Source organism: Hipposideros armiger, unplaced genomic scaffold (genome assembly GCF_001890085.2).
Source record: "Hipposideros armiger isolate ML-2016 unplaced genomic scaffold, ASM189008v1 scaffold_1415, whole genome shotgun sequence".
NCBI lineage: Eukaryota > Metazoa > Chordata > Mammalia > Chiroptera > Hipposideridae > Hipposideros > Hipposideros armiger.
This window is the reverse complement of record NW_017732765.1, coordinates 15,840-35,627: the sequence shown is the minus strand read 5'-3', so window position 1 is coordinate 35,627 and position 19,788 is coordinate 15,840. Positions and strand designations below refer to the sequence as shown.

The 19,788-nt window shown below is 37.3% G+C and overlaps 1 protein-coding gene across 1 annotated transcript in view; it reads right to left on the bottom strand.

Annotated features, from left to right (window-relative positions):
- Positions 1 to 18,772, bottom strand: part of LOC109377479 (ryanodine receptor 2) — a 193,940-nt gene extending 175,168 nt beyond the window's left edge. Inside the window, exons 1-4 of the mRNA XM_019633841.1 lie at positions 18,757 to 18,772; positions 12,661 to 12,675; positions 5,789 to 5,863; positions 2,457 to 2,535 (exon numbers count right to left, since the gene is read on the bottom strand). Of these exons, the coding sequence (XP_019489386.1) occupies positions 2,457 to 2,535; positions 5,789 to 5,863; positions 12,661 to 12,669 (163 nt within the window). The 5' untranslated portion in view covers positions 12,670 to 12,675; positions 18,757 to 18,772. The remainder of the gene's footprint in view (positions 1 to 2,456; positions 2,536 to 5,788; positions 5,864 to 12,660; positions 12,676 to 18,756) is intronic.
- Between the last annotated feature and the right edge of the window lie 1,016 nt (positions 18,773 to 19,788).

Here is a 19,788-nt window from a genome sequence, read left to right as displayed (position 1 = left end):
ATTCTCCTTAAAATGAAATTGTCCTAGACACACAACTGTTAGAAATTTGAAAATTAATGCAAATTAATCTCTTAGACCGTGAAAATAAAAATAATTAGATCAAATTAACTTAGGATAAGACACACTGAAATGCCAAAGCTGCTCATACAAGTAGTTGGGATATTTTGGGAAGTGTGGTGTCTTTTCCTACTAAGAATTGCTTTAAAATGTATGCTAACATAAGGCCAAATTCACCAGTCATGTCACTCCATTCTTCATATGATCACACGTTAGTGCTCTGTTCATATCTCTCTGTAGTAACATCTAGTTTTTCACCGATTTATTTTCAAAAGGACTTAGGGTTTTGTGATGTGACACTGGCATTATAACAATTTGAAGAACTCTCCTTTTTTGAGATGCTGATTTAAAATGGGTGCAATTATTATCTAAATGTTACTAACCTGTACCTTATTTTATTTTAAAATGTGGAAGTTTCTAGTCATCTATGAGTGAAATATAAGAGAATCCTACTATAGAAGTGTATATTATAAAAATATCTGGGTATAATAAAATAACTTCTTCTGGAACAAGTCAAGCATTCTTCCTTCTTCAGTCCTATTACCTAAGACATAAATTTAGCATACTATTCTTCAGCCTGTTCATAATTCCTTTTAAAACCTACATGGAAGTTCTATCCAAAAATAAGAATAGTTTTAGCGATATGTTATCTAATAATTTTCATTCTCTCCTTTTGCCCAGCTTTATTATTTTTTCCATAACACCTAATTTTTTTTCCTTCTAATTCCCCAATGCCACAGTGTAAGTTCCATAATATCAGGGATTCTTCATATTTTGTTCCTTGGGATTTTCCCAGACACCAGCATTTTTGTTTTCAATGCTCTGACACTCAATAAAAATTCATTTTGCATAAATGAGTAAATGAATTAGCAAATAATATGTCTTAATCATGTTTACAATCATTATGTCAGCTCTGCCTTGAGCTGCTTTTCTTATGCAAACCACAGTCTTATTTGAATGTCACATTGTGGAATTTCTAATCTTCCTTCATTCAATTCACATTTTTAGAGTTTTAGGGAGTTTTTCATTAATTCACTGAAACATTAATAAAGCACCTACTATTTGTCAATCATTGTAACCATACCTGGGGATACATTAATAAACAGGGAAGAAAATGTTATCTGCCTCATGAGTTTAGTTCTGATCAGGCAGGCACACCACAGGTGATAAATATAATAAGTACTTCCATAACTCAGAAGCAGTAGAGAGCTCTGGGGGGCAGTAGCACGAGGGATCTGGGTGTTAGGGAGAGGGACCACCTTGTCAATTTTACAGTCATCTCAATGTGTGGAAACAACTTATATATCGTGCATGTCTTGTACTTCTTTTGAGACAGAGAACTAAATACTTTCTTTTTTATGTAATTGCATGCAGAAGCAAATTAATTACAATGAGAAAACTTTAAAAATACTAGCAAACATGCAGAGAATTTATTGAGCCTACAAAAAATGAAATACAAATCAGAATAATACATTTATCTTTTTGGTGCCTGGGATTCTTAGAATTTCATGTACAAGGCAATGTGTTGATCCATTAAAAAGTTCACTAGGTTGGTAAATATCAGCTTTATTTTTATGCGTTTTTAGTCTGTGAAAAATTTAGAGTATGGAAAAGTATTTTTAAAAGTACTTTAAAAGGGAGTATGTGAAAGATAGCTTGATCCCACCCATGAAAGGAACAACTGAATAAGAGTTGGTCTATTTCCTTCTATTCTTCATTCTACTTGGTCTTTTATTTATTTTTAATTCCAAAACTCATGCATTCTCATAGTAAAAGGTAAAACAGTCAGACTGTACAGAAGAGTATAAAGTATAAATTCAGATCATTGAGAATAAAAACACAAAGCTTAAGTTCTCCTATTTTAATTCTTTGAATGGGTAAACAATTTAATTACATATTTTTTTGCAAAAATAAATAAATACATATCTGTTTGGATGGATATGTAGCTCGATGCTCTGTGGACTGAGAAATGAAGAAGACTTTCATTTTCTACCTTTCTGAATGAATGTTGACATTGAGTATGTTACATTTTTAGACTTAAAAATACTTTTAAGATGAAAGAGATATGCAGTAATACTTCATAAACTAATCAGTGCATATCAGTATGGTTAACAGCCAGTAAATCTTGTAGTAAGTACTGTTTTTCTATCCAAATCCATCAGAAGATAAGGTTTAAAGTTTAGCTTGCGCATCCAGCAAATTATGCAGTAATGACAAGCAATAAGAACAATGTACACTTCCTCCCTCTACTAAAATCTTCCCTTAGCAGTCATTCATTTTTCCCTGATTGCATCCATATGGACATCCATCTAATGTATCTTCTATCATCACGTGACTTCCTCCAATCCACTCCCACCATGCTGTCTGATCACAGCTTCACCGTGGACCAAGGTGCTCACCTGTGGTGTCCTCTTGCAAGCCAACATCAAAAGCCAGCTTATCGGTGGAAGACTGGGAGGTGGACAGGCAGCACAGGTACTAAAAGACACAGAGTCAACAGCTGTCACAAAACATTCATAGGTCTGCGCAAGTCTAATTTGGACACATAATGTGGTATCAGCCTATCTCTGCTGTGTCAGCCTTTCCCTTCAAATATTGCTGCATCTGCACGAAGCCCAGGTGCGTCACTGTGAGGAAGGAGAGGACCCACGCAGCATTCATCAGGGGCAATGTTCTCAAGGAAATGCGGGCTTGCTCCCCTTGTAAAAAGACTGGAGGGGGAAAAAAAGACTAGGGAAATGTGTCCTTCCGTAGAAGAAGACAAGACCGGGGATGTGTTTGTCCATCTCTCACTCATGTGATGTTCATGATCAGAAGCAGAAGCACAACCTGACCTGACACTTAGAAATCTTCCTCCCAAGCTGAAATTGGAAAACTATTCACTTTTTTCTTCTAGCTGTATTTTCATTTCTTCAATTTTTAACTCTCTGAAATTCACCCAGAATTCATTTGGGTGATCAAAATGTCACCTCACTGAATTGCAGTTTTATCATGTGTATACACGAGTGTGTGATCCTAATATTAATCCAACTCTTGCAACCCCATCATCTCCTGACTTCTTTCCATCCTCTTAAGTTTTCCTAACTGTATATTCTTGGACACAAAGTTTAGAATCATTTTTCAGCCCAATTCCCGTATTGCTGCCCCAACCTCAAAAACCTTGTTAAGTGTTACAAGAATGAGGAGACACAGGTGAATGTGGCATGAGCGCAAGGTAATCTGCCAAGTACACCCACCAAGTGCACCATCAGCAAGAACAGGGGCCCTGCAAAGAGGACGGAGACCACCCAGGAGTCTGAGCAATTCCAGACCTCCCAGAATCACTGGTCAATTAATGCAAAGCCTAGAAAATTCCTACTAGCAAAGTGGGTCCACCCAGCTCAGTGGGTGTCTGTGAGTTGGGTGAGGCAGGAGATGAGCTGATCAAGACAGGTTTCCCACACCTGGCATGTCAGGTTGACGTTGGTGCCATGGGATGTAAAATCAAATTGACCTGGAGGCTCTGAGCCTATTGCCCAATTGTAAAGCACTGGCTCCCAAAATTATAAAAAAGGTGCTTCAAGGGCCCCCCTACCATGTTCTTAGTTAATGTAAGAGTGTGAGTCTGACTTCAAGACAGGCAGCCCATAGTGGTCCCTGAGGTTGACAGGCTTAGAGCTAAACGTATTCAATGTCTGCCTTTATCTGAGAATAAGTAACAATTTTACAACAGTGACTTCTCAGGCAAAAAAAAAGTGGTCTGTATTCTAGTCTTCTGTAAAATTTCTCAACAATATTACCATACCAGGCACTGTAACTATTAATGTGCATTCTCTCCTCCTCTAACGTCCACAGTAACTGTGATGTAGATACTGTAATTATTCCACTAAATGGTAATTAAGTTCTATAAGGGCAGGGCTTGGTCTATTTACTATAATATCCAGCACCTACAACAGTGCCTAGCATACAGTAGATGCCAAATAATAGTTATTGAATGAATGGGAAATTTTCAGATGCAATTACAGGCTTGCAGAGGTTCAGCCAGGACTCCAAGGCTGTGCAGCATGAGAGCAGCTGAATGCCAACCTAGATCTCCCAGCCAGGTCCAGGCTCTACACTTTCTGCTACAGACAGAGTGGTTTTCTTAAAACAGACTCTCACATTTATTATTTCATGCAGTTTATGTGCTTTGATTGCTATTGAAAATGGAATTCTTTCCATGAAGTTCTAATGTGTGCTTACTACGTGCAAACAGGTTGTTTTCAATCTGTTTGTCTTGCATCTAGCCATTTTATTAATGTTTTCCTCTATTTTATTTCATAGTTGCTATTTCAGCCAAGATTTCCACACAGTGTTAAATAGCATATTCTTGTTATTCTTTGTTTGTTTTTGTTCCACCAAAATGGCTCCAGTGTTTGACAATTAAGTATGATGTTGGCTATTAACCTGACATTGATATTCTCTTTATCATGGGAGAAATGATCATCAATGCTTAGTTTTTAATAGAAACAGTTGTTGAGTTTTAAAATCTTTTTCACGGTCTGCTAAAATGATCGTAATTTTTCTTCCTTGACTTATTTATGTGATATTGCACAGAAACAGAAATAGTATTGTTAAGACATCATTAAAATCATATCTATACTTTTCTTATATTTCTCTTCATGTACTTTTGAATCCCACTAACCAGACTTTTCACACCAATATTCTTGACTGAGATTGGCAGGGTTTTGTGTGTGTTTTTTTTGTTGTTGTTTTGTTTTTGAGTATTGATATTATTGAGGCTATGCTTGGCCTCCTGCCCTGGAACAGTTTGCAGATTTGGGGAATTATCTCCCTCTTAAAAGGATTAATGAATTATATTTTACTTTCAGATATTGAACTGTCACGTAGTCACTAAAATTGGGTTAAAAATTTAAATGACATGGATAATGCTTAAGCTGTATTAATATGTTAAAAAAAATAAGGATATAAATTTGGTAATGTCGTAAAATCTCAGTTATGAAAAATAATTTTAAGAACAGAAAGAATTAAAAAAATTTTTCAGTCCCTAATTTTCTCTCATTGTTGTGATCATAAAGAATTTCTTCTTCTATAATTTTGAAACTTTGTAGAGTGAATGTATTGTTTTTAAAATTTAATAAAGCTTTAGAAGAATGGGATAAAAATTTTATATATTTTACATACTTTATACATATAAGTATAAAAATATACATAAGTATCTATAAGTACATATAGGAGAGAATAAGTAAACCATGTCAGAGAGGCACCTTGGGGATAATATGGATAATTGGGAGAAAGGAGGAACTGATATGGAAAAAGAAAGCAAACAGCTAGTTAAGAAGGAAAGGAGTAGAAAATTGACAGTGGAATCACAAGCAGATTTTCTTTATATTATAATATCTTTCAGTAGGGATATTTTAATTATTTCATACATCAACATTTTAAAACAAAATCAGAAATGAGAAATATATCTTATTTTACTCTTAACATTTCTCCTCAAACTAGTCTGTCAAAAGTAAGATGCTAAAACTAGGAGTCATACTCGTATAATGGTAGAACTGAAGGACCTTAAAGGTCATCTAAGCTATTCCCCATCTTATAAATGAGAAAACAGGGTACAAAAATGTTAAAGAACACAGGTACCCAAGCTCACTGAGGCCACCGCTGTGATGCTGTTACCAACATCTCCTGACTTCGGATGCCCAAATGGACAGGCATGACCACACGGGAGATGAAACCAGCGCCTACTCACCATGCTGCTGTAGGAATGGCGCAGCAAGATGGCGTGTCCATAGAGGAGGGTCCGATGACCACCGCCTTGAGCAGTCTGGGGAGGCAGGAGAAAGGGCCGATGAGAAAAGAAAAACCAAAAGAGTAAAGTTAACTGAGTCAATAAAATGTTGTCTTGCCCTCAAGAAAAAGTTAAGGGCTGTTACAGACAAAGATGCTCACATGGAAGAAAGCTACCGAGGGAACCCATACTGTAGGGTGAGCAGTTGATCTAGTTCTTGAAGAATGAGCTGATTTCAGTAAATACTTGCCATAATGTGTAACTGTTTATTCATAGTTACTTATTGTCTGTATTTCCCGTTGCATTGTGGTCTGCATTGGGTAGGGACTACGGCACTTCAGTTACCACTGTATCCAAGGTGCTAGCAAAACGCCAGACACACAGTAAGGACCGAATACTTTTTCAATGAATGAGTCTTCCTAAAACACAAAATTGATCAAATCATCTGCCTGCTTAAAAACCTTCCAGAACTTCCAACTCTTTACAGGGAAGACTCTAAACTCCTTGATGTGAAATAGAGAACTTCTCGGATTTTCGCATGCTTAGGAGTCACCTGGAGAGCTTGTTGAAACCAATTCCTGGGCCTGCACCTGAGACTCTGACTCAAGAGGACTGGGGTAACAGAGAAGTTGCATTTTGAAAATGTCCCAGGTGATGTGGTGCTGTTGTTGTGGGGCCACACTTTCAGTAGCACAAGCATAGAGAACATTTCGTCTTGACCCTTCCTGGCCTCCTCCCCGAACTCCCTGTGCTCCAGCCACATACACTGACTCTGCACTGAACTCCTGAACTCACCATGCTGCTTCTGGCTGCTGTGTCTGAGGACAGGACGTTCCTGCCCTCTGTAGTCTTTTCTGTCTTATAAACTGTGCCTGAAAACTCAGGTTAAAGGCTACCTCCTCCAGGAAACCTCATCTGGTTCCCTCCAAGTTACCTGCTTCCTCAGCACTCCTGCAGCCACAGGTATGCATCGTACCTGCAGCCCCAGGTATGCTCTCCTGGACCAGACTGCGCAATTCTCAAGGGCAGGGACCAGAGCTCTCAGCACAAAACACTCAGTTAACATTGCTGAATGAAAACTGGTGTGGGAGCCAGTCCAGGCTGTGGTTTACAATCCCACATGTTAAGGAAGAGGAGGGACCACGACTGCTGCTGGGTCTGAGAGAAACGTAACAGGATCCATAAAATTAGATCAGGGTAAGACTGTGGAAGGTAAATCAAATTATGTCAAGGAGTTCACACTTTTTTTCTATAGGGAAAGAATTTCTTTAAGGATGTTAAGGATGACTGGTGATCTTGACCTATATATACCTCAAGAAGTACAGAATAAAGTACTTTAGTATCAATATTATTATATCCTTTCTACTAAAAATAGACCCCCTCCCTACTGTTCCATATAATTTCTTAAGATAACTTTATTTACATGTTATGCTTGAAAGATCTCAGAACTATTCTTAAAATAGATATTACAAGGTATACAAATTATAAGAAAAACAACTTCATTTACCTTGTCTGGTTTGGGTTACTTTGATAGGAGCTTAACTTTTCATATCAGACCTAAGTTCCAAAGCTATGAAATCCAGCTGCACTTTAGTGACAACTGACAGTGACATCAGTCAAATCACGGTTTTTTAAAATGAAAGATTTAACCAAAAAGTATTAAGTGTTCCTTTTACTGTGAAGCTTTGCCTACGCATTTCATATGTTTATATGAACATATAAGAGTATATATATGAATATATACAGAGGGTGCCAAAACAATGTATACAGATTTTAAGAAAGGAAAAAACTGTATTAAAATTGTGATACAATGAATGACACTGCCATTCATTTGATTAACTCTGTCTTTTGAGTGAACGTCATACTACACATTGTTACTGTAATTCAATTCAAGTTCGAAGTGATAATACACAGCTAACGTCTTTTAAAAGGTGTACATTTTTTTTGGCACCACTGGTATAAAAAAAGTTCAAATTGGTTAAGCTAAGAAGAGATAGTTTAGTGTCTGAATTTTCTTTCAACTATAGGTTTTACACAAGGAGACAATTACAGGTTTTACAGTAGAGATTTCCTCACCACTTAAATGCTAATTAATGCCACAGATTTAGTTTGAACAGAACAATTGTATAAGTATGCAAATCACCCACACTAAATTAATTTTGTTACTAATTGTGTCACTTAACAAAAAGTGAATGTAATTTCTGTCCCATGGGCTGCAGTGCTTTTCCTCTGACATGTCATTTTAAATGATATTTCTCGAACTGATTCTGATTCAGAAAAAATAAATGGTGTCATTTCCATTTTGGGATAGGCTGGGTCCCTTGTTCATTCAACAAACATTTCTCAAAAGGACTGTGTGCAGGGAATGCATTCAAAGGGGAAAATGGTTCTTTTCTGTGTTTTTTGGTTTGATCAACCACATCAATTTTCTTGTTAAATGTGGCCAGGTCCTTGTTTAAATTTATGGACTTCCTCAGATATAGGAAACTGCCTGTACTTTATGAAGATGGTTGTACCAAACACTGGCCAGCCAATCCTGGGGTTATTCCTTCAAGATTCTACAACATCCTGCTTCAGGTGAGCTGCTCCCCCTGAGCAATTTCAATGAGAAAAGGATCATCATTGCTGGGCAACTGACACATAAAAAGCAGTGAAAATTCATTCTGCTGGAACAGGGTCCATTATCCCTCTAGCCACCCAAACCTAAACCTATAGGCACACAATGATTTGACCATAACGTTTGGGAAGCCAGCCAGGACCAAGTAGACAAGAGCCAGTCAAGCTAATGGGGCAGGAAGCTCATGGCTGGCCTGCCTTCAACATCACATTTTGGAAAATGTAATCCTGGTACTTTTGGAAGTTAACTTGTTAATTGTTCCTTGGAAACCTCAAATGTGGGTAAAGTAAACAGTGCTTTCAATTGCACCAGTTAAAGGGGGAATTAGGAGATTAAATTTTACGTACTACATAAACCTTCAGTTCACATGAATGCCACCTACACTTGAACTAGTCCTGCTAATTCTCCAATAAATATTACACAAAAGAAACACTTTCCTATTTATCGAAAAATATTTATTGGTGTCTACTGTCTGAGAGGTACAGTACCTGACACCGAGGGTAGGATTACACAGAATAAGCTCACAGCCTGTTTCCTCTGTCTTGAGAACAAGAGCTTCCTTTGAAAACTCTAATTACTCATTCACTCAACAATTTTATGAATCCCATCCAATTTCCTTGAAACTATTTGCACAACTACACATATCAGCAAAGAAACTGGAAGATTAAGAACTAATTTTTTGTATATTTCTTAATACCTCCAACCATAGGATAGATGATCAGGACCGTCCAGTAAAATTATTACCTGGAACTTATGTGTCCTTGAAACACATTGCTAAGTGTGACTCAGGCCCCTTCTGTCCACAAAAATGCAACTGTCAGTCCACCACTCCCAGATCCCCTCCTGTGACTAGTGGAACCTGTGCTGCCGTGAGCTGTCACCAGCCCTTCATGGTCCCTCTGCAGGACCAGGACTGTGACGTCAGCTTCTGCTAAACTACTCTAGTCTCTGCACACGATGGGGGTGTCTAGGTTAAGGAGCCATCACTCTCGTAAGGGATGAAAAACAACAATGGCAACTAGCATTTCCAAACTCCTCTCCCTGAATATTTCTGGTACTGCAGAGTCACGCATCATTTAATAAAAGGGAAAATTTGACTTTCTGAAAATATCAGTAAAAATATTTTTCAGACTGTATGAGCGTTTGGTTTCATTACCCTTGAGAGGACCGACAGTGCTAATGTTACATAATAGTGAAAATAAAAAAAAAAAAACTCATGAACCATAGTGGATAAAGAAGTCCAGAATACATTTGAACAAAACCTACGCAATACTGCAGTATGTGTCTAAACAAACCTCGCCTCAAGCTTTCCACAAATTATTGTAATATTAATTTAGTGTTATTAAGCTTCCCTATGCCTCCAGCTTTTCAGGATCTTGCCAAAAATGTAAGTAAAAGCTTTCATGTAAATGTTCTGCATTTACATTTATCTAGAAAAACATGCAATAATAAAGCATAACTTGCTCATCTGTTATCTCTTTTGGGGGGAGGGGAAAGTGTATCACTGTAGCTACATTCAAGATATTACCGGCAAACGCTTAATGTGTAACAGCAAAAAAGCACAATATATAAAATGAGAATAGTAATGACTTGGATCAACTAAGGCGGTTTATACACACGTGGGAATTACTAGCTCTGTGTTTTATTGTTTTGAGGGATTTCTGGATCTGTGTTTTTTTCAATACATGTTTGTACTATATATTTGCTTATTAACATGTCTCTGGTGCTATTGCTGTTTAAAGTTAATTTACTAACTATATTACTTCTAAATATTTTAAGGTTTTCTGTTCTTCTAATCATTTTTTCTGTACGAAAAAGGCTACATAAATCAGTGTAGGACATTTCTCATAATTTCAAACCCTTATTATGCAAGGGTTTTGTCTGTTTTTTTGTTTGTTTGTTTTTAATAAATCAGACTCTACAAGAGAACTCTTCTATATTCCTTGACTGCTAAACCTTAACATGCCATCTTAGACGTAAAGGGATGAAATCTTAAAAGGAGTTTATTACTGCAGGTTACACTAAGCTACACTTCCCAAGTTAAAACAATAGACAACAAAAAGAAATTTGCCTTAGGGAACTTCTTTCATGGTGCTCTGATGTCTAACTTACCTTAAATACTAACAGTAATACCTGGGCACTGAGTTGTTTCAGGGCGAGAACTATGTCCATGCTAAGTCTTCACATCATCTTGAGAATGGCCTTCCCACCCAGATGTGACCAGCACAAGATCACCTGCACAGAGCTGCTGAGCCTGGTATTCTGGTCTTCCTGTAGGTCCCTGACAGCCGGTGGTACTCAAACCCTGCCCCTTTTAGAGAGAATCATATAACTGATTCACAGGATGGTTATAATGATCAATGAGAAATCTGCCTTTAGTACAAAATAAACGCAGCTGACAAAGCCAGCTGAATATCGTCAAGACAGACACTTGGCATTGGAGGGCTCACTTGTGACTGTGTCTTTAACCAAAAGTCTCCTGAGGGAGCAGATCAGGCAGGTGATGGGACTAACCATTATTTAGCACCAACAGCAGGAATGGGCTCCCGCCAGAAGCTAGCACCTGTCTGGTTCCAATAGGCTATGCAACACCTGTCCAGGTAGGAAACCCAAAGCAAATCATGACTGAAAGGTGAAAGCTGAATACAAGTTAGCATCCTTTTCCTTTAAAGTGGTTTAAATTCTTCTAAGGCACATGCCCTCCGCTTAATCAAACTCTAACTTTCCCAGATGAGGCAATGCCGGGCAGGCATGAAAATAAGTCACTTGGCATCTGGCCTTGCAGTTAAAAGGAATCAGAGCCTAATGACATTATTTTAGGAATCCCACCTGGTTTGAACTGATTCCACATCATCTTTCTATTTGCAGTGATTTTTTATATGAATCTGGTCTCATTAAAGATCTTGAAATATGTGTTTCAGACAACGATTCCATTCACCCTTCTCCACGGTGAAGGAGGTCTGGCACCGGGTAAGGGACCGAGATGATTAAATGAATACAGTAAGTGCAGACTTAGCAAGAAAAACTGAATTTTCCCAAACTCAGTTTCATGACTTAATATTTCCAAGGAGAGGACATATTCCTGTCTCACTGCTGTTTGTAACACTTTCCCAACCAACACCCTTGTTACACGCTAAGTGAGGGTTAATGTCCTCTCTTTCCAGTGTAATAATAATATTTTCTGCTGAAAAATAAGAGCTGGAGTCATTTGAAATTAAGGAAAACGTTTTGTGTCCTTGCTGATAAATGGCTTCCAATGATTGCTCCACTCTGTCATCCTGTCCAAACTGTCAGCTTCTTCATGTTAATGATCAGACCCAGTTGTCGCATCCACAGCTCTCCAGGTTTGGTCATGTGAAACGTGAATGACAAACTCAGCGAAGCAGTCAGGACAGACAGCAACACTTGGCTTCCCTTCCTCTAAGCAGCCTTTTATATCTACACCGGCATCTTGATCTAACACTTTTAAAAATGATATTCTTTTGAAATTTTGAACTATATGAATGAAGCCCTTATTAACTGAATACAGTAAATTCCTCTATACATTGTTTCTCGGCTTTTAGGATACAAAAATTACTTTTGTGACTGTTATATGAGAAAACTGGTAGGTATATCTAAAACTGAAACAAAAACTGTCTTTTTGTCCCAAATAATGACATCCTGCTCTTTCTCTCTACTACACGTTTCCATCAATGACACAACCATGTGCTTTACTCTCTTTTAATCTGTCTCCTTTTAAAACCTTTCAAAATGTTGTTCTAATTTGATTGAGAAATGAAAAGGAGTTGAATTGTCTTCACTTCTCCTGGAGTAAGTAATTCTGTAGTAGCTTCTTGGTGCCACTTCTAATTCCCCAGTGTGTGTATGAATTTCCTATTGTATTCATGCAAGAGTGCTTAAGCACAAAAAAGCCGATATAATCCCCACAGTGAAAATTCTAAATGGAGCAATATTTTTAAAATCTGTTTCAATGAAATTCCTAACATTGACTAAATAAAATTTACCATGTTACAAAATGACCCAAAGATGTCGAGTGTTGTTTGTTAAGCTGACTAATCGAAACATGTGATTTAGTTATTTAAATGTAAAAGTTCCAAAGTTTATTTAATTTTTAGGAACTTTTAAAATGTGAAGAAAAGTGCCATGAATTCAAAAAGTAAACCAAACTGAAAATGTACAAAGCATTCCACATAGAGTAGATGGTCCAATGTCTTACCTTCATCATGAATTTCTGTAGGGGAATAAGGAGAAGAGAGAAAATATTAAATATATATTATCTCAAAGACTTATTTTAAAATATATCTTATTTATAAAGACAAGTTATGTGAACAATAAACGTACAAAAACAAAACTTAATATCAACTACATGCTGGAGAAAAGCTGTAGCAAGCAAAACTCTTTAAGAATATTTTTACAGTAGTTCTTCCTTTTTCTGTGAAAACATGCTGCTCTAATGCGTGATTCCATTTACAACATATCTAAGCACCAAAAAATAACAAAAGTGTAGTCTTAAAATTATAATCTGAAAAGGCTTTAAATTTTTTTTTTCATTTCATCTTTGGCATAAAAATGCAGTGATATAAACAACAGCACAACTAATTAGTACAAATAGTGGATTAGAAACAGGTAAGGTAGATGGTAAAGTGCTACAATGAGCTGCTCGTATTCCGTGAAAAATAACTGGACACTACATACTGTGTGAAGTGAATGTCAGAGAAAAAATATCACAAAACCTTTTCTTTTGCTCTTAAACTGACACAGCCTTTTCTCATAGTTGTATAATAATAGCTTTTTTCCTTCTACAAAACATAATATCCACATATATGCCTTCATTTTCTTTTAAGCCCATAAAGGTTTTTAGACTTATTTCTAGGAGACGTCTATAGATGAAAATGAGCTAAGAAGGAAAAATGACATTATGTAGTTTTCCAAGCTCAAAACTAAATTTAGTTGTCACCACATCTAAGTACTACAAAGAAAAGATACACGTATCCACATCAGTTTTATAGAAAACAGCCAGTTTTCTAACATAGATATTTGTAAATACCATGATTCTTTTCCTAAAATATACCTACATAGTAATATGTATACTATTCAATGGCAATTCTATTGTGACTGCATTTTTCATTATAATATCATTTTAAGGAAAAATTGTAAAAAAAAAATTTCATTCTCAGCCTAGAAAATGCAGTCTATTTCGTTACATGTTTGTAACTGATATCAATGGTAAATGATACCAGGAAACGAATTATCCATGTTGAAACTGAATAATTACATGTGATTGATAGTGAGATAGTTTTTATTAAATGAAGAATTACAAAAAAATCATTTTTAAGCCTCACTTCAAAGAAAAACAAAGCTCCAAATTTTTGCTGTGGAACATGGTTTTCAAGATACTTTTATCAAGAGATTTAATTGGTCTTCGTTTTGGAGATTTTTCTTTCAGAAACGTTCTCACTCTTACTTTGTCAGTTATCTAGGCTGAATGACTTTAGAATAATAGCAAGTAGAAAAAGGACTGATCCGTAGAGTTACTGAGATCTGCTATTCATAATTTCTAAGTCGTGTCTGACTGTAGGTAGAGCAAGTCATAGAGTAATCTGCATATATGATAAAATAGAATGAATACTAGAAATTACCAAAGGCTCAAATATCCACCAGTAAAATGCGGGCGAATAGCGGATGTAATGGACACACATTATTTTCAAAAGATAATCAAGGACATTAAAAATTATTTGCATCATTATTGAGATTAACTTTTTGTATAAATGCATTGGTCAATTTAGCTTAAGTGCTGGATATTACCAAAGTTATAACACAATGAGATTTTCAAAAGGGATCATTTAAGGGCAAGGAAAAAAGCAAAATACATGAAAACCAAATGGGGAAATATTTAAATCTCAGTGTAAACACTGCTTAGGTATGCTAAAAAGCAACAGAGAAAGAATAATAACAATGACCTTTTAAAGGTGGATGATGTGATAAAAAGGAGAAAAAAAGAAACCCATGCAGATAAACATAAGTATATTTTTAAATAGCATCAATTTTAGGTGTAGAGAATATGATTTTTATGTTAACAATAAGTTAAGAAAGGGATTATTTTGTTTATTTCTGTCATGAGAATTTCACTAGATGAGCTAAATTTCATTGGACAAGGTACAGAAAGGGATGGCAGTGAAGACAGAGTCCAGGAACCAGCATGGGTTCTCACACTGCTTTCTGTCTCAGAAGAAATTTGAGGATGATGACCAATTTGCACAGAAACACAAAGCGGGGCAGGGTTAGTTCTTTATGGTAAAATTGCAAATGGCAGTAATTCACGGTCCCAGGTTTAGTTTAATTACTTCAGAACTACACATTAAATAAAGCTTCAAATGTGAGCAAGAGTTGGGGGCATAACCCCTATTATGCTGTATGAACATGAAAACCAGGAAGGACATAGAAATCCTTGTTTTAACTCTATATGGATGGTCCAGAGACCCTAATGGATGACAGAAAGCAGCAGAATGGCCTTTGGTGGATAAGCATGAGTCACTTGATCCAGTGGATCTGAAAGACCTCAGGGACTTTCGTAGCATATGCAAATGATTATGTGTAGAAAAATCAAATAGCAATGCTTTATTCTGAAAATTGGAATGCAGCATTGAATATCAAGAGAATGCATAGTTATATTCAATCTGTTACTGGTATACATAGTTATATTCAATCTGGTACAAAGAAAGAAACAGCAATTCAGGTGATGTAAAAAGCTCCTCTACCATAATTATGCCTTCCAGTTCAACTCTGAATTTTTTTAACTGTTATTTCAGTCTTGTGAAATGACAATTGCCTTAAAAAATTAATACTCCTATATGTGGATTTGTCTTAGAAGTTTTAAATGAACCTTTGCTGAAATGTCTTTTCAAAATTATAAAGATAAGGAATTAGCAACAAAGCAACCAAATCAACATTTGGGGGCTAGTAAAAAGAATTATCAATATGATAATCTAAGAGACTAGGTCAAAATTCTGACTGAGGAGTCCTCTAACATGAAATTTCCATGAGGGGGTGTGAAATATTCTACACAAAATAGCCATCCCATTGAAACCTGTTTCGTCATCTTTTCTCTCCCTGTCTCAAGATGCTAGGATTCCCCTTAATCTTCCAACTGGTAACCTCTCCTTCTCAGTGAGGATAATCTCGTAAACTTCATTATATTGAGAAAAAGAGAAGTTATTTCACCACCAAAGTCTTAGGTTTGTTGGTGACTATGTTAAATTAATGATGATCAATGATGCTCCCAACAGATTGTAGGGGACAAAAGAAATGTCAGATGACCAATTTCAAGTAAGTTCCAGGCATATATCAGTATATATTATCCAACAGTACTTGTGGATATGCATGTGTGAGAAACCTCAGCTATTTCTCTCATGATGAAAGTACCCCATGTAAATGCTTCACTTCCTCGGGTTGCCCCACAGAAAGTAGCCAAGCCTGCATTGACTGACAGACATGCTGATGGTAGCCCCAGAGAGCATCTGGAAGGGACTGGTCTTCCAGCCCTTGAAGAGCTGCTGTGCATGTAATGACACCGCCCACATCACTCACATCAGTGGCCATCACTGGTATCCAGTTACATGTGCATGCCAGTATTGTTAAAAATAATTCATTGTGTTCTGTGGGCAGATTGGTGGCAACTGCTGTCTTTTTCAAGCTATCAACAACTCTATACAGACAGCGTTAAAATGACTGTCTCTGCATTTGAGTGGAATGAATTTGACATAAACCTGTATATATAATTATCTAGTTCTGTTTCAGAGGGTAAAGGAAAATAAACATTTCTGGTAAGATGCTATAAATGCTCACACTTCCTCTCTGTGACACATGTTCATAAATCACCGAGCTGTGTGAATGCCTAAACTACGAAGCCGGAGAGCTATCTAGGTAGGGCTTTCTTCTTTTGTCTCAAGAGAGCATTTCTATAAATCCGAAACCACAAATGGAAGTCTACAGAGGATAACGGATAATGATGACCTGAGGACATCTGAAGCCTGCCCTGTCCTCGGACTACCACTTAGAGATGAAAAATTCTACTATATCGGGATATAAAAGAAGATTCTATATATTTTCAAACATGAATGAACCTTGATAACATGAAAGCATTTCACAGACCCACACATAATAGTAGTTGCATGTGAAAATGCATTTTTTAAAACTACTATTGATTTAGGAATATTTGAAAAGGTTTTATATTTTAACAAACACAACCTTTTCCATCCCTTTCTTGTCCCCAGCTCCACCTGTGACCTACCATCCCCGGCCTCCATGTCATAAACCAGTGCATGCGTTAGGGTGCTGGAGGGCTGGGGCTGGGGACTGGACAGAAATGACAGTTAACCAGTTTCTAATCGAGGACTCACAAACGTTATTCTCTCTTGAAACATAAAGAGCAACATTTGTTTATTCTATGGGCTCCTGATGAAACACTAATGCTCAAAGATGCTCAAAGGGACACATGGCGTGGGGAAGAGGGTGGGGAAGGAGAAAGAAAGGCTTATTAAGGTAGATTGAGTAAATTCTGATGAATTCCAGAATTATGCTATCAGGAAATTTATAAAGAAGCCATTTTCATTTCCATTAGAGTTAAGTTTCATAAGGCTCTTAAAAGTCTTGATCTAGGGCTGTTCAATACACTCTGTAGACAAGCAGCGTGTTAAAATGGAACACCTGTCTCAGCCAAGTGATGGCAAATACCATCATACCCAAACCACCCTGTACCACCACCCAAACAGGGACACCAAAGCGGGGCCTGAAAAATCCACTGGCCGCCCTTAGCTGACCTCAGCTCCTGTGTGTCGGAAGAGGTTGGCGAGCAAAGAGATGGCTCCTTAGATAGAGGTGTTGGTGGGCTTGGAGTCCTCCTTCCCCATCCCCAAGCTTGCCCTCACCACAAGCCTAGCGAGGGTGGCTTTGGGGATACCTGTGTCCCTGGGAGCTGGGACACAACTGACTGGTGTGTCTAGAGATGGAGAGGCAGGAGACTGGCTGAAGTGGCCTGTAACAGAAATGCAGGGAACTGGGAAACTGCACTGCCAACAAGCCAGTGGGGGCCACACTAGACCAAGCCACCCTGGGACTGTCTGCAGTGCCACCAGAAGACCCTGAATGAGGAAGTAGTCACTGTTGACCAGATAGAGGTATATGTGGCTGCAGCAAGAATGGCTGCGGGTCAGAGATTTCTGGTGACAGATGCTCCCCCTCCAAAAAACATCCCAAGTGTCCACAGAAAAAGTCAGCTTTAAACACCTGACAAGCCCGATGCATGACACAATCATGGAGAAGCCTGATTCTGCTCACCTTCCTCTTCCCCTGGTCCCCACCATCCCCTGAGAGGGGAGAAACTCCAGGCCCTGAGCAGAGGTAAAGGAACCTAGCAGGGGAAGTGACAGCAGGTCCCCACACCCCCTCCCCTGCAGGCTCCTGCCTGGAAAGGCTGAGCTATCTAGACAAGTTAACTTGGGTTAACTTCAGATTCTCCTATGACACAAGGTTGGGCCTTTTAATTACTGAAATGGGACTTATACGACTTGAAATGGCTGGGGGTGTATCACTGACTGAATATGAGAAAGGCCTCAGGACTCCCCCTAATTTAACCCAAGAGACAAAGGCGATCCAGCCCCACAGAGCTGGTAAGTACGCAGGGGGTTAAATTGTTTCCTGTTGCCCTGCAAGTAACAGGAACAGGTAACAAATTCTACCTGTTTCTACCCCCTCTCTCCTTAACAAATGAGGAAACAGACCATAGTCATAACATGACTTGGCCATATCAGGCAATTTGTCACAGTGCTGGTCCCCAGACTTAGCCCCCAGGATCCTGCAGCTGTGTCTTTCCTCGTGCTGTTATCACTCACCTTCATTTGTAAAAATTGTATAAATATGTCTAACAGCCTTTTTCTATAGTACATGGAAAAATATAAGAGCTAAGCAGCAGGTTTCAAGATTAAACAGTCAAGACTGTTGATAAAAGATATACAATATTAACAATCAAAGCCTTCTTGTTAACCAGAGCATATCATAATTACAAAGCCAATTATATAGGAACTATGTGGTTCTAGGGATGGAGAATATTTTAATATCCCCCATTTCAGCTGAAGCGAAGTCAGATATGTATAAGGTTCTAATGAGAAACCTGTAAAATATTGGTTCATTACAACATAGCACCTATTTTGAAAACTATGAGCACACGAAGAAGCCAAACAAAAAGATTAGAGGCAAGAGCAAACATGCACTCATTTGCATCACAATTTCTTTGTAAATACAGGAAAACACATACCCATTTTTCCACATCAACTTGCTGTGGAAAGAAAAAGCCAAAATAAATAACAAGCAAATAAATACCCAGCAACTTTTCAATTACTGTCATTTAAATAAACTGAAATGTGGCCACTGCACCAAAATCTACTTCCAATGCTGAAGGATAAGAAACAGTATTCAAACTTTTAATTAATAACATTTAATCACCTCAAAAAAATCCCAATTAAGTTAGTAATCAAAACTTCAAAAGACATAAGGCTCGTAATGCACCAGGTACATGAAATAACCATAATTCAAAATATTCAAAAGAAAATGTGAACATTTGCCTAATTCTCAAACCTAATAGGCCTCCTGATTTAGAAACCACTATTCTCCTCTAACTGTAGGAATCTACTTTAAGAAAAAAAGTCAATTTAAAAATACAGCATCCAACTATAACTCTCTCATGAAATAAAAGTAAAATTTCTCTCACCCAAAATTTTTTAGCATTATTTAAACTTCATAATACAACAAAAGGCATACCCTGCCAAATCATTCTGAAATTATATCAGAATCAAATTATTTTAAAATTGTGCTTATGTATGTTAGTCTCAATCATTATGTGACTTTTAAAAATAAGTGAATACAACTATATTCAAAGCATAATATAGAATAAATAAAAAAGCCATGTCAACAAAGATTGTTTTCGCCAATGTGCTAGGATTCCTAACAATTCAATCAGAATAGGAGACTTTCGACATTAAAGGACATGTTGCTCCTATAGTACATGGTTGGTGTCCTGTCAGAGCTGAGGTTCGCTTCAGGCTCCTTCTGCATTTAACTTTATTCATAATTTTTGCCTTAGAAAGTTCATTAATCAGGTAAGAAGCCAATGTTATATAGATAATTTGGGGCCATAGCTAAGCATCCCCCTTAGTAATCAAGCTTCTGGAAAGAAACGTGTAAAATGTAACATTCAGAGTGATTATTTTTTAAATGTTGTAAAGTAATAGAAAAAGGTCAATTTGAATATACAGATGGAATTATTTCGAAGCCCTGGTGAAATTTGATA